This window comes from Protomyctophum bolini, assembly GCF_963924005.1.
Source record: "Protomyctophum bolini genome assembly, chromosome: 20".
Classification (NCBI taxonomy): Eukaryota; Metazoa; Chordata; class Actinopteri; order Myctophiformes; family Myctophidae; genus Protomyctophum; species Protomyctophum bolini.
In genome coordinates this window covers 8,177,707-8,190,665 of record NC_137881.1, presented here as the reverse complement: position 1 = coordinate 8,190,665, position 12,959 = coordinate 8,177,707, and the positions used below count along the sequence as shown (strand labels likewise).

General features: G+C 44.1%; 1 protein-coding gene across 1 annotated transcript; it reads right to left on the bottom strand.

Annotated features, from left to right (window-relative positions):
- Positions 1–11,736: 11,736 nt before the first annotated feature.
- On the bottom strand, positions 11,737–12,306 carry LOC308335940 (OCIA domain-containing protein 1-like; the record flags this gene model as incomplete). Its single annotated transcript, XM_080793163.1, has 1 exon — positions 11,737–12,306. One exon carries the CDS (start codon positions 12,304–12,306, stop codon positions 11,737–11,739), a length of 570 nt encoding a protein of 189 aa, XP_080649289.1.
- Positions 12,307–12,959: the final 653 nt, after the last annotated feature.

The window sequence follows — 12,959 nt, the reverse complement described above, 5'->3', positions numbered from 1 at the left end:
CACCGACAGAGGCAGCTGCAGAGGCTGCGCTCGGCGCACCAGGACATCGTTAAGCTCATGACCCAAGTCCACTCTCCCTTCCGCACGGACGGAGCCGAGGTGAGAGCCCCGTCACCATCACCACCTTTACCTCCACCATTACTTCACGTACAATAATTAACGATTAACGATTTAATTGTGTTTTTGGCATTGATCATCGGAAACATATAAATTCCATTCGACTCATTCAATCAAATCAAATCAAATCAAACTTTATTTGTATAGCACATTTCCAACGGCCGAGGTCGAACCAAAGTGCTTCACATCACAGAGCATAAAAACATACATCGAGGCAAAAGAAGAGGATAGGAAGATAAATTAAAGGAAGGAAAAGCATTATATAAGAAATGTCAGAACAGAACAATATATCAAAAACAAAAGGCAATTCCATAAGTGCATGGGAACATAGTGCATAGGTAGGCTATAAAGGCCATGGTAAACTTAATAAAACAAATAAAATAAAACTCGAGCGACTCAAACGACCGTGCCAATCCATTGTTATGCAACATTCTAAATCCCGTAATGGTGGCAATAACTGGTATAATCAAAATAATGACATAAGCCCAAAGTAGGCCAAAGTTATTTGTACGTATGCTGGTCTGCTATTTCCACACATTTTGTTTTCAATGTTTGATAATGTATATGGAGATATTTCAACAGATTAATTTGTGCAGATCAATGTATACAATCCTGATAATTATCACAATAATTGTGATTATGAGCTGGCGATTATCTAGTCATTGTGACAGGCCTATATAACCTTAGGTCTGTTCACAATCAATTTACAACTCTCTAGTAGAAAGCAAAGCAGGCTCCGTCACGCTAGATTCATTTTAATAACTGGAAGTAATAAATTATTCATTGAAAACCACGTAAGCCCTATGACACCCAGCTTGTAGAGCTTGTAGTTTTTCCACTTTATTTTGTATTTTTGCCTATAATAACATGGACAATATACGCCAGGGTGAAAGTGTATAAAACCTAACCCGACTCCGCCTGATGGAAGAGACACTTGCTTCACAATCACATTTTGTTTCACAACAACGTTCTCTCTTCTGTAGCTCAATCGCTGAAGAAAGCCGTCCATTTGTTCAAGCTTCTTGGCAGGTGATTGGATGGGACCGTCTGTCAATCATAATGTGTCTACATGACATAATGGTAGCTGCGCCAGCAGGAAACTAAACGACCCCCGTGGGTCTACGAACGACACAAGCGCTAAGGAACGCAGGCTGATAGCAACACTATCAACACAACCACAAAAAAACACTCACTATCGTGTCAGATGAGTAGGTCTGTATGTATTCGCTTGCTTTCAAGAATAGAGGACGATTTTCCAGGAAATAACAATTGCAACAGGTGCTTTTCGATGCCGTCACACCTGGTCTCGCCGAGGTCCAGTCTGTAGCTGCCGCTGATTGGTTTGTCTCGGACACGGGGCGGTTCAACGCCAATCCTGAGCCATCCCAGTTGGAGGCTGTATTATTGTGAATGAATACCACCCCCATCTGGCAGAGTCGGGTTCGATAAAACCACAATTGCAGTAGGTAGCTAGGTAGGTAGTTAGGTACTGTAGGTAGGTATGACTGAAGTGGTTAATGCATGTTTTGTGATAATAATCAAAAATTAACTAATAACTTAATAAGTTTTCAAATAATTCTAGTGGAGTAAACGTACAATAATTGCCTGAGATGTACTAAAAGTTTTGAACATTGGAAATACTCAAGTAAAGTACAAATACCTCAAAATTATACTTAAGTACAGTACTTGAGTAGCCTACATATAAGTTACTTTCCACCACTGGTAAGTACAGTAAGTATACATGGGGTTTAAGTGGTTATAAGCCTGGGACTGATCAGGAGACGATAAGTCACTAATACGGTCGGTAGATGGGGGAAAAAACCACTTGATATAACTATCAACCCGTTTTACCGAATGACGTCACCAGACAGGCTGAAGCAAAGAAGATCGGAGGATGCGCCAGCTGTTCAGAGCTCAATCCAAAACCCCGGGATAATGCCAGTGATACAGTAAATCTTTTTCCCAGCACCATCCAGTGTATACACTGTAGTATATATTATTGCATGCCACCACCGGGCATCAGGCACCAGCACCCACCCAACGCCCTCCCCCACCCCTCTCTCCTTTAGCACCCACCCAACGCCCTCCCCCACCCCTCCCTCCGCCTCTCCCAAAGACGGAACCTGAGCGGATTAGTGCTCTTAACCCGTTAAATCCGGCAAAGCATCTGTGCAAACACTCTAACCATTTTTGTTTTACTTTGGATATTAAAAAATAGCAGATATACAAGATCATAGCGCGTCACTTTATGCCACTCTATGAGCTTGTAGATCCTTTTTTTGTCCTTTTTTCTACAACATCTTTCACTTCAAATGCTTCTGGGGATCCCTGCAACGAAACATTTTGAGATGGGGTCAGCGGCCGAACGTGTGTAGTGTAGTGTAGTGTAGTGTAGTGTTGTGTAGTGTAGTGTAGTGTAGTGTAGTGTAGTGTAGTGTAGTGTAGTGTAGTGTAGTGTAGTGTAGTGTAGTGTAGTGTAGTGTAGTGTAGTGTAGTGTAGTGTAGTGTAGTGTAGTGTAGTGTAGTGTTGTGTAGTGTAGTGTAGTGTAGTGTAACTTTTGAGGTCCTTGATATGAAACGGTTTGAGCGCCATTGCGCCAACATTTTTTCAGAAATAATTTAGAGAGCATTTTTAGAACCTGGCCTCGGGTCTTAATGGGTTAAGTCTGCAGCTGTATCTAATGAGTTGTCTCTGCGGGTCAGTGTTGATTTCGTCTGATAAAAACTACACGAAAAAAAAAAGTCTGTCAACTACGTTTTTTCACTGACAAACTAAATAATAACTGAATCAAATCTAATCTAAGCTACAATAATAAGCGACAATTTCGTCAACAAATAAATATTTGACTAAAAATGTTACTAGGGCGGGACTAATGGAGAAGAGATCCAGTAGAACTAAAAGACAATTAAGTCCTTGTGCTCTGGGAATACCAGGCTATTTTCAGCATGCAACCAAGTGCAAAGTCAGGCATTTTTACGACGACATCAAGGTCCGCCAAAGTACATTTTATTTAGAACGTTGTGAGCAAGTCTGCAAAATGGATAGTGGGGTTGTGTGGCCACAAGATAACGTTTACGCATAGTGAGTAATTCACGGATACAGTTTAATACTTGCGGGTAAGGCATGGCATACGTTAGAGCCCTCCGACTATAACGTCAGCAACGTGTTAAACTGCTCCTCAGGTCCAGCAGCAGTGGGCGGGCCACACGGAGCGCGTGGACCGCCTGGTGGAGGAGGCGCTGAGGCTCAACGTCAAGCGCTCCCTGCAGGAGCTGTCCCGGGCCGTGACGGGGGACAAGAAGACGGCGCCCAAACCCACCTTCAGGCTGGAGGTGGTGCTGCGGCCCAAGGCCGACGGCACCAGTGCCAAGGTAACGGGAGACGATGACCTTTTTACACATCCAAGTCTGCATGTGTAGACACATTCATTATCCATCCGTTGCATATAGTCTCGCCTATAGCCAGGCAACTATTCTGCAATGTCCGAATGCTACAGTATATAGCAGTCTGGAACTACACCTCCCGAAATCCGAGCAAGGAAGCTGGCATTTCCGTTCACACAAATATATTTTAAAATATCTTGCTAAGCAGCAAGCTATATATACTTAGATTATTTTGATTTATATTAGGAGAAATTTGCGCGAATGTAAAGACACTGTAAAGACAAATGTAAAGACACTTTATATTTTGCTCATGATCCAGGCTGTATGACAGGAGCAAATTTGAAATTTGCGAGAGGCAACAGTGAGACTATCAAAAGTTATTCAACCGCATTAATTATATCATCCTATTTATAGATCCGCACCGACCACATGGGAGTTTCTATTGATACGGGCTTGTACAAATAATCTCACTCAGCACCGTCACGCTCAGCGAGACAACGACGTTACCAAGTGACTGTTTATATCCGTCTCCATGGTAACGAACCAGCTCGCTCCGTCTTCATTCACATTCACACAGCATGTTATCCAGTCGTCGAACATTACTAAATCACTCCCAGGTTCCCAGGTTGGGTGCCGATGCGCTGCTTTCAAAGACCCCTCCCACCTGTAGATTTCACTGGCCGGTGTACCCCAGGGTTCTCTACTTGGTCTGCTTCTTTTTTTACCCTCGACACTGAATATCTTCTCTGAAAATAGTCGCTCTACAAGCTCTCCGTGTATCGCAACTTGACACAGAGAGTGCTCGCAGATCGACTATTTTCTTCTCCTCCTATGTTCAGTCGGGGGACTGATAATGATAACTCACTTCCCACCTACACACGCACGAATGCGTGCGCACACACACACACACACACACACACACACACACACACACACACACACACTAACGTCAGGGGTCAAGGTCACATGATTTTAAGGTTGCGGTGCGGATATCTATTAAACCACAGCTGTTCAGGAATAACATCTGCAAAGGAAAGTAGAGAATCGGAAAGGGTGTGTGGGTGGTGGGGGGGTGGGGGGGGTGGAATGGTTGTTGAATTAGTGCCAAGGCAGTGGATTTTCACTATCTCTATCCTGAGGTAAAGGTCAGTTTGAAAAGAACAATAACGCCGTTTGGTTCTGGTGTTTTTTTCCCCCCGTTTTTTCTTTCTTTAAGATGACCTTGAAAGCAGAGGGGAAAGGGCACATGCACGCACGCACACACACACACACGCCCGCACGCACATGCACGCGCGCACAAGCTTAGCAGGGTTGCAGTTTGCAGGAAGCATGCTGACACATTATCACAGTGAAAAGGCCACCGCAGTGAGGCTCTGCATAAGGAATGTGAGGGTAGCTGATGAAAGCACGGTACGGGGGGTCAGGACATTTACTCCGAACAAGCCTGATTTTGATTAGAAAGAAAGGTGCAGTAAGTGACTTTTTTTCCGTTAAAATAAGTGTTACATAGCTCTATAGAGCGTCGCAGTCCGCCCCCTACCAGGGCCCAGGAAATGATTCTCCGTTCATTTTCCTCATAGACATTTTAAAAAGTATTTATTTAAAGACGTTTACGCCGCGGACAAAGCCAACTCTTGTCGTGACAAATCATGACAACAAACACCATTTTTGGGCAGAACAAATAATTAGAAAGAAGGAAAAAATGGCAGGTTACAACACTTTTTTTGTTTTTCTTATATCTTTGTAATTATTTGTTTGGTCCAAAATATTGTGTTTGTTGTCATGAGTTGTCACGACTCCAGTTGGCTTTGTCCGCGGTGTAACCGTCTTTAAATAAATACCTTTTGAAATGTCAATGGGAAAAATGCATTGGGAATCATTTCCTGGGCCTGGCGTCGTCATGAAAGGGGGTGGGACTGCGACGCTCTAGTCGTATAATAATCATTGCCAGAGGGTAGTGGTCTTCAAGTTTTTTTTTTTAATACCGGGTCCCAGAGTGAAAAAGTATGAGGACGCTACCCTTGCGTCTCCGTGTGTAGGCCTACAACAAATACGCATCTTTCCTTAACCAATGACAACATTTCCCGCCCCCCTCCAATACTCAACGCGATTGGGCTCTTACAGCGACATGTGTACTGCTCCTATACGACCACCGTCAGCAACAAGTGGACACGGAAAACAGCATTCTCTGTTTGTTATACCGTTTACGGGCATGCTCCATGTCTGTCTTCTGTCTTTCTTCTGTCTTGTTTTTGGTGCTTTGTGGCAGCTGTACAGTGCCATTTAACAGGCTTGGCATATACGTATACTACAGGCGTTTTCAGTGGTCGTGTTGGTTTCATGTGGACACATTTCCTATAAGACAATTATGCGTGTACGCCGGTTAACTTTTGGAAAACAACTCTGTGACATTGTTTTTTTTTAATGTCCCTGTGTGGACGTTGCCTAAGCATAACTCAGGCTTCACTTTTTTCAAAATCCGACATACGGTCGGTCATTCTTTCTCCAGCCAACATTTACAGTATGTACGCATAGGTTACCACACATACCACACACACACACACACACGTGTGCACATACGAGACAGGCATCTCGTATTTCGTATAGCGGAACAAACTCATCCATTTTCAGCACGTGAAGCCCTGCCGTTTGTTGTGGTTCCAAGGTCTGAGTCACATTGAGAGTCCCTGTGTGGACGGGTCAGCACCCCGCACTCTGTACGGCATGATGGAACAGGAGAATAGCCATTTGTCCTTGTCCAACACACACACACACACACACACACACACCACCGTCACCACGATCTCCTGCACAAACAAAACGCCCACACACTCTGGCCAGTCGGCTGTGTGGCGGCGGGACATTATTTTACATGTGAGATAGCATTATCCATCACAGAGACGCCGACACACAGCCGTGTAGGAATGAGGAGCGACACATCCCTCATGCCTTATGCATGCCTGTCCCGGGACTTTGCACGAGAGTCAGAAGAACGCACGAGAGAGGGAGGCTGGCTGGCCACACGTCAAACCCACAAGATTGAAGGAGACTCTCACAATTCCTTATCGTTACATCCTTAGAGTATACGTATATGAATAGAGATGGCACACAAGTTCTCCTCCCATTCACTTGCATTAAGTTGCTCTAAAGCGCATGAGGCGATTTCACTCCTCCTTCCGGGTATAGGAACAGAGTGCATTCTGGGATGGATTTGCCCCCAAACACATGAACGCGCTGCCGTTGATTATCATTGAGCGCGTTCACGTACGTTCACGTATGAAACGACACTCGCGTGTCATCGTGAACGTGCACAATGATCGTAAACGGACCAGCGCGTTCATGTGTTTGGGCCCACGCTGCAATACCAAATTCGGCCACTATGTCCATTTCTCCTCGGGGTTTCCTCCGGGTGCCGTCTCTATTCATATACATTATACTCTAAGGTTATTATCCCATTCTGAACGGGAACCCATTTTGGTGTTAGCATCATGTTATGCTTTAGCTATTGAAAAATAGCAGATCTACAAGCTCATAGCGCGCCACCGAGTGGCGCGCTACGAGCTTGTAGGTCTGCTATTTTTGAAAAATCGAAGAACGACTGACATTTTTAGAATCTGATCTCAGGTCAGAATGGGTTAATCAGACCAGTGTGTGTCCAGTGAAAACCTCGTATGAATCTGATCTCAGGTCAGAATGGGTTAGAGAGTGCAGTTCCTCTGATTCAGCTGCTCCTCGGCAAGATAAATAGCAAAAGATAACAATAGCAATGGCTGTAAAAGATAATACAAAAAAAATACACTTATTGCACATAATGCCTTTGTTTTAGGCACTGTGTGTACCCTATACCTACAGTAAGGTTGGGCGATATGCCAATTTTTTTCAATCGCCCATCGTCTGACCAAGAATCGGCGATTAACGATGTATTCGTGTCATAAAAGTAAAGTGAGAACAGCTCACTGCAGGTCGCAAAAAAAATCTACAAGCTCTCAAGGCGCCGCGTCCTGCCTGCCTGTTTTTGCTGCTCTGTTCGCTACGCGTTGAGAGCTTGTAGATCCGTCTGTTTTTGCAGCACAATTGCGCAGCCATGGGGTAACAAAATAAGAAATAAGTTTAGATGAAGTGAAGTTGGAACGGACAAGCAGCTGCAAGCTAAGCTAACGTCACAACCACTGCCTGTTTCTGCAGCACCGTTCGCTACGCGTTGAGAGCTTGTAGATCTGTCTATTTTTGCAGCGCTGGTGTCGGGGTTCGTTCACGTTGTCAATAAAAAAATAACTTGGATTACAGGCGGAGATGAAGTTCAGTGGGTTGAATCAGTAGCTACACGCTAAGCTAACGCTAAGCTAACGATCCCCAAGCCTATACAGTATAGGCTCAGGGATCGTTAGCTTAGCCTGTAGCTAATGATTCAAGTTAACCCACTGAACTTCATCTATACTAACAACACTACCAGCCTGTTTGTTTTTTTCCCCCGACTTCACGGGTGGCGCATTGGGATGAGACACGAGACAGCAGTGTGCATTCTGTTGCGACTGTATATTATTAAACTGCATGGTTCTGGACTCCGGAGCGTAAACAACATGTAGGCTACAGTACAGTAACAGTAGCCTTCCTCGGCTCGGTCCCTCGGCTCACACTGTGAGTCACTGAGAGCAACTGAGCATCACGGCTGCGGGGACCATACCATTATAACTGTCGCTGTTACTACTTTCCTGGCCCAAATTGATTCACATGTTGCTCACACTTTAAAGGTTAAAAATCGTCCCGAAAAATCGCCTAATAAAAATATTCGGCGATTGGATTTATATATTCGCGATTGACGATGTATTCGTATCGTCACCCAACCCTAACCTACAGGTATAGATGTACTTTACCATTCCAACACTTCAGGCTTTCCTGTACTTTTCCTGCATTTCTTCTGGAAGTACTTGTTTTCCCCCCAAGGTTCTTTTTGACTGTTTAGCCTTGATAATTCTTCTCCTTTGTTACTGAAAATAAGTGCACTTTTCAACACTTCTTGTCATTGTAAAAATACTGGATCTGAATAGCATTTACGTAACATCACCTTTGCAAATTTCCTCCTTTCTCACTGACAACGTTCTGACAATCCACTGTCTTGCCAATGAGCAGGAGATGAATGAAGACACGGGGGCGGAATCGATGCACTTTGTGTGTGTGTGTGTGTGTGTGTGTGTGTGTGTGTGTGTGTGTGCTTTTAGCCTGTGTGTATCAGTGTTGATTTTGACAGCAGATTTTGAATAATAATCTGTTAAATTTGACTCATATTTTAGTCATCTGAAATGTTTTACCTTCAGTCTAGTTTTAGTCCACTAATTATCATAAGATTTTAGTCGACTAAATCTACAGTTGATTTAGTCGGCTAAAATTTATTTTGGCAGGCCTTGCATCGTAATGGCATATTTTACACTTGGTTTCATGCTGAAAATAGACGATCTACAAGCTCACAACACATCACAGAGCTTCTAGATCTGCTATTTTCAGAGGGCAACACCCGAGTGCAACCAAACATAAAGCGACTTGTCTTTTAGTTCTACTGGATCTCTTCTGCACTAGTCGCTCCCTAACATTTTAGTCTAGTTTTTATCTGTCGATGAAATTGTCCATATATTTAGTCATAGTTTTAGTCACCATAGCCAGTGCCGAGTCAATCTTTCCCAGGGCTCTGGTGCTACACCAAACCAAAAGGCCCTATGCACACGTGCATAACACAATCAAGAACGACACTCTTTGCAAACGGCCCGCGTGCATTCAGTGCACCAGCACTATATCGCCGCTGCTCCCTCACAGTTATTGAGGCTGCTCCCCGACGCGGGATCCGTTATTTTTGAGTGTCTTCCCACCGAGTGGTTAAGAAACTGTTGGACGACTCAAAAACAAAACTAGCGGGGGTTCTTGTGTTGCGTTACTTTGAAATCGGATCGAATACAGTCTATTTGAAATAGTCTCGCACAGGGCCCTGCAGGCCGTGGCGCTTAAGCTCCAGTAAATTCCATTGTTAATCTGGGCCTGGCCATAGCTTAGTTTAGCTAAACAGTATTTAGCACAGTATAAAACAATACAATAAAACATACGAATCTAAAAAGGGAAAGTGCCATGAGGAGGCAAGAAGCCCAGGGGGGTTATACAAGGCCTCTACCCATATAAGACACACAAAGATACAAAGATTCAAAGTACTTTCCATCAGTGGAAAAAAAAGGTAGTCTACGGACATTTTTCGTAGTCTCAGCCGATGAAATCAACACCGGCGTTGTGTAGTTATACTGTAGTATATTATGTGAATAAGGTTTGTGTCTGTCCACAGGTGCAGTTCTCACCCACGCTGCAGACGCTGGCCCAGCTGGTGAACGGTGTGGGCGCTCAGCTCATCGGAGCCGTCTCTGTCTTCAGACGCCTGCCCGACCTCCTCACCCACACGCCCTCGCAGAGGAGGCCCATGCACGCCGTCATCGGTATTGGCGCCACGCCGTCTCTCATTACTTTTACTGTATTTATTTACTGTATTTATTTGAAAACGTTATTTGCTAGTTACTTTGTACATTTTGATTATTAGTTAAAATCGCCGATCTACAACGGCTCACAATGTGACGCATTGTGAGCTTGGAGATTTGTTATTTTCAAAATTATTAAAACTTAAAACGGGACATTTTGAATTCTGGACTTTTACTTAACGTAACAGAGTATTTCTATATTGCAGTATTGGTACTTTTACTTAAGTACTTTTTCCACCACTGCTCAACCCTGCCCTTTGGCCCCTCTACTCTGGGAACCCTGTTGTTTTCCAGGAAAAGCCCAATCTGCTTTACTTTTATTTGTTTTCCTGGCGGGTGCTGGATGAAAGTAGAGCTGTAGCAGAAATGGAGAACGTTTCATCCACTCCAGGTCGAAGCCGCACTACCTTTTAAGCGACGTTTTGAGTACATTAGGCTCTTTTGAGTGCAATTTTTAATATTCTTTATCACATAACAAGTGCAGTGAAATTCTGAAAAGTGCAACGGAAACAGTCAATAAGTTCATATCTTGGGAAATCCCATCCAGACCAGCAAAACCCCTGAGCATGAACTTGGTTAATGTTTTAACCAAAAAGGAACATACGGGTCTGTCGCTCTGTGAGTGTGGCCTTAAGAGTCCATTCTGGTTCCATTATATTGTTTGTACACACTCAGAATTAATTTTACAGTGCATGTTGGGGTCCAATTTGCAACGTAGCAGAAGCTCTTAATCCGACCGATTTACAGTAAGCTTGTTAAACACATACGTATACTTTGATGCAGAGAGACAGTAGTGCCTCACTAATAGGATATACTGTAGGTAAACCAAGCACCTAGCATCTAGTTAAAATAAAATAAAGTATGTTGAAACTAGGATACCAGTCTGGTCAACAAAAGGACCTGGCATTAAGAGAGAGAGATATGGTATCAAAAGGGGATTTGTGGTCTGACGCATATCAAATGATGGAGGAACTTGAAAGGAAATACTTTGCCATTTGCCAAAGGCAGCTATTTCAATAAATCCTTTGGATCTCGGGAATCACTTGGGAACGGAGTAGCTCCCAATGGACTTCCCCATGTGTGTCTTTTAGTATATAATATACAAATGTATTGTGTAACAGAAAAGGTGAGCAGAGGAAACACGAGTACAATGATACACCGCCATATGGACCGATCTGGCTAAGAGAAGATTAGAAACAGAAAGGCCTGAGACTTAAAAGGCATAACTGTTTGAGTGTTTGTCTAATTCATGAGGATGTTGACCCAAGTTATCTAAAACATTTCAATCAGGAGCGAGGGGAGCTCAAACCGCCTCTTCTCTTGGGCAGTACAAAGACGACATATTAGTGAATCTATCCTAGCAAAACTGTTCACACAATTTCATCTTCATGTTATCCAGATTAATTCGAGCAGAACGGCTACAGAGTCATCATTTTGTTTTAAATGATTATTAAAAAAACCAAAAATGCAAACATTTTCGGTGATTTTTTTTCCAGTCATTTCATGAAGAAATAACACAAAAATCTAAGAAATTCCGTAAATTGGGAAACAAATCTTTAAGAACTAAACTAACTGAATATAGGAGTCGCAACGTGTCCCTTCGAGACGCGGTGGGCGCTTGTAGATCAGCTATTTTCACTAGTTTGTGTCCCGGGGGCAAACGTCAAATTTCCCTATTGGGTCTTGTGCTAAAACGTTTGGGAACCACTGCTGCAGAAGAACACATTCATTCGTCCAAGATTTCATCTCCATAGATGTTCTTCTTGACTTCTTTCTTTGGCAGACGCTTGTCGGGCTCCGTCTCCGCCGGGGGCGGGGCACCTTTGCCCACGGTCCCAGGCTTCCGCGTGTCTTCGTAATTCTCTCTGTTCTTGGTCCTTAAATCATCATAGAGGACGACGGCCTTCTTCCTGGACCCTTCATCTCCCTCTCTGTGTGACTTGGAGACCGGAGGGCTGGCGTCTCTCCCTCCCCGCTGCAGGGGTGGCTCTTCACTTCTGTCAACCCATCCGTGGCTGGAGGATTCTGCGGGCCGGAGCCCATGATCAAACGGCCGGGTGGTGTTTGGGTCACTAGACTTCTCCCACTGGGAGGAGCCCTGTACAGCCCTTTGCCTCAGGGCTTCCCCCACTGGCGAGTTCTCCAGCTTCTTGAACTTTTCCCGGCACGTCTCCATGTATGAAATCTTCCCGGCCAGGAAGCCACACAGTCCTGCAAATAGGACTTTGGGTAGACTGCCGAACCGCCGCGAGGCGGTCAGAGTTCCTCGAGCAATCAGGACTTCTGTGACCAACATGCTAACCAGTGAACAGGGCAGAGACCTGTACCTGAAACTTTCCCCATTGCATTCCTTGAAGACCCTTCTCTCCTCTTCTGTGGGATCATGCATGTTTAGTTAGTTAGTTAGTTAGTTAGTTACTGTAGTTGTAGTCTTTTTGAACAAAGGGGTATAAGTAAAGAGGCTGGATTCAATTGTGGTAGATGCTACCCACTCTTGGGTTTAAACGGTGGACATTGTTGACATGTTGAAAATAATGTTGGCGACAACGTCGTACGAATAGATGCAGGTATACAATGACGTCGGCCATCTGTGACATACCTGTGACGTATGACTCCAAATTTGGTCATGGTTTCTATATTATAAAATGCATGTTAAATATTACACAAAAGTATAAAACACAAAAGCCTGTGACCGTGGAGAGAAGGAGGTGAGAGGGAGAGGGAGGTAGAGAGGAGAGCGGGGATGGGAGAGAGAGATGTGAGGGGCGCATAGCATAGATGTGCAGACCTAGGTTGCTAGATGTGAAGCTGCATAGCGGCCCAAACCTCTAGAGTATATATACTGTGTATGACATGTGTGTGTATATAATATATATATATATTAGAGAGAGAGAGAGATCACACACACCTGCATTGCTCCCGTATCCATCAATTTGCCTCTCTCTATCA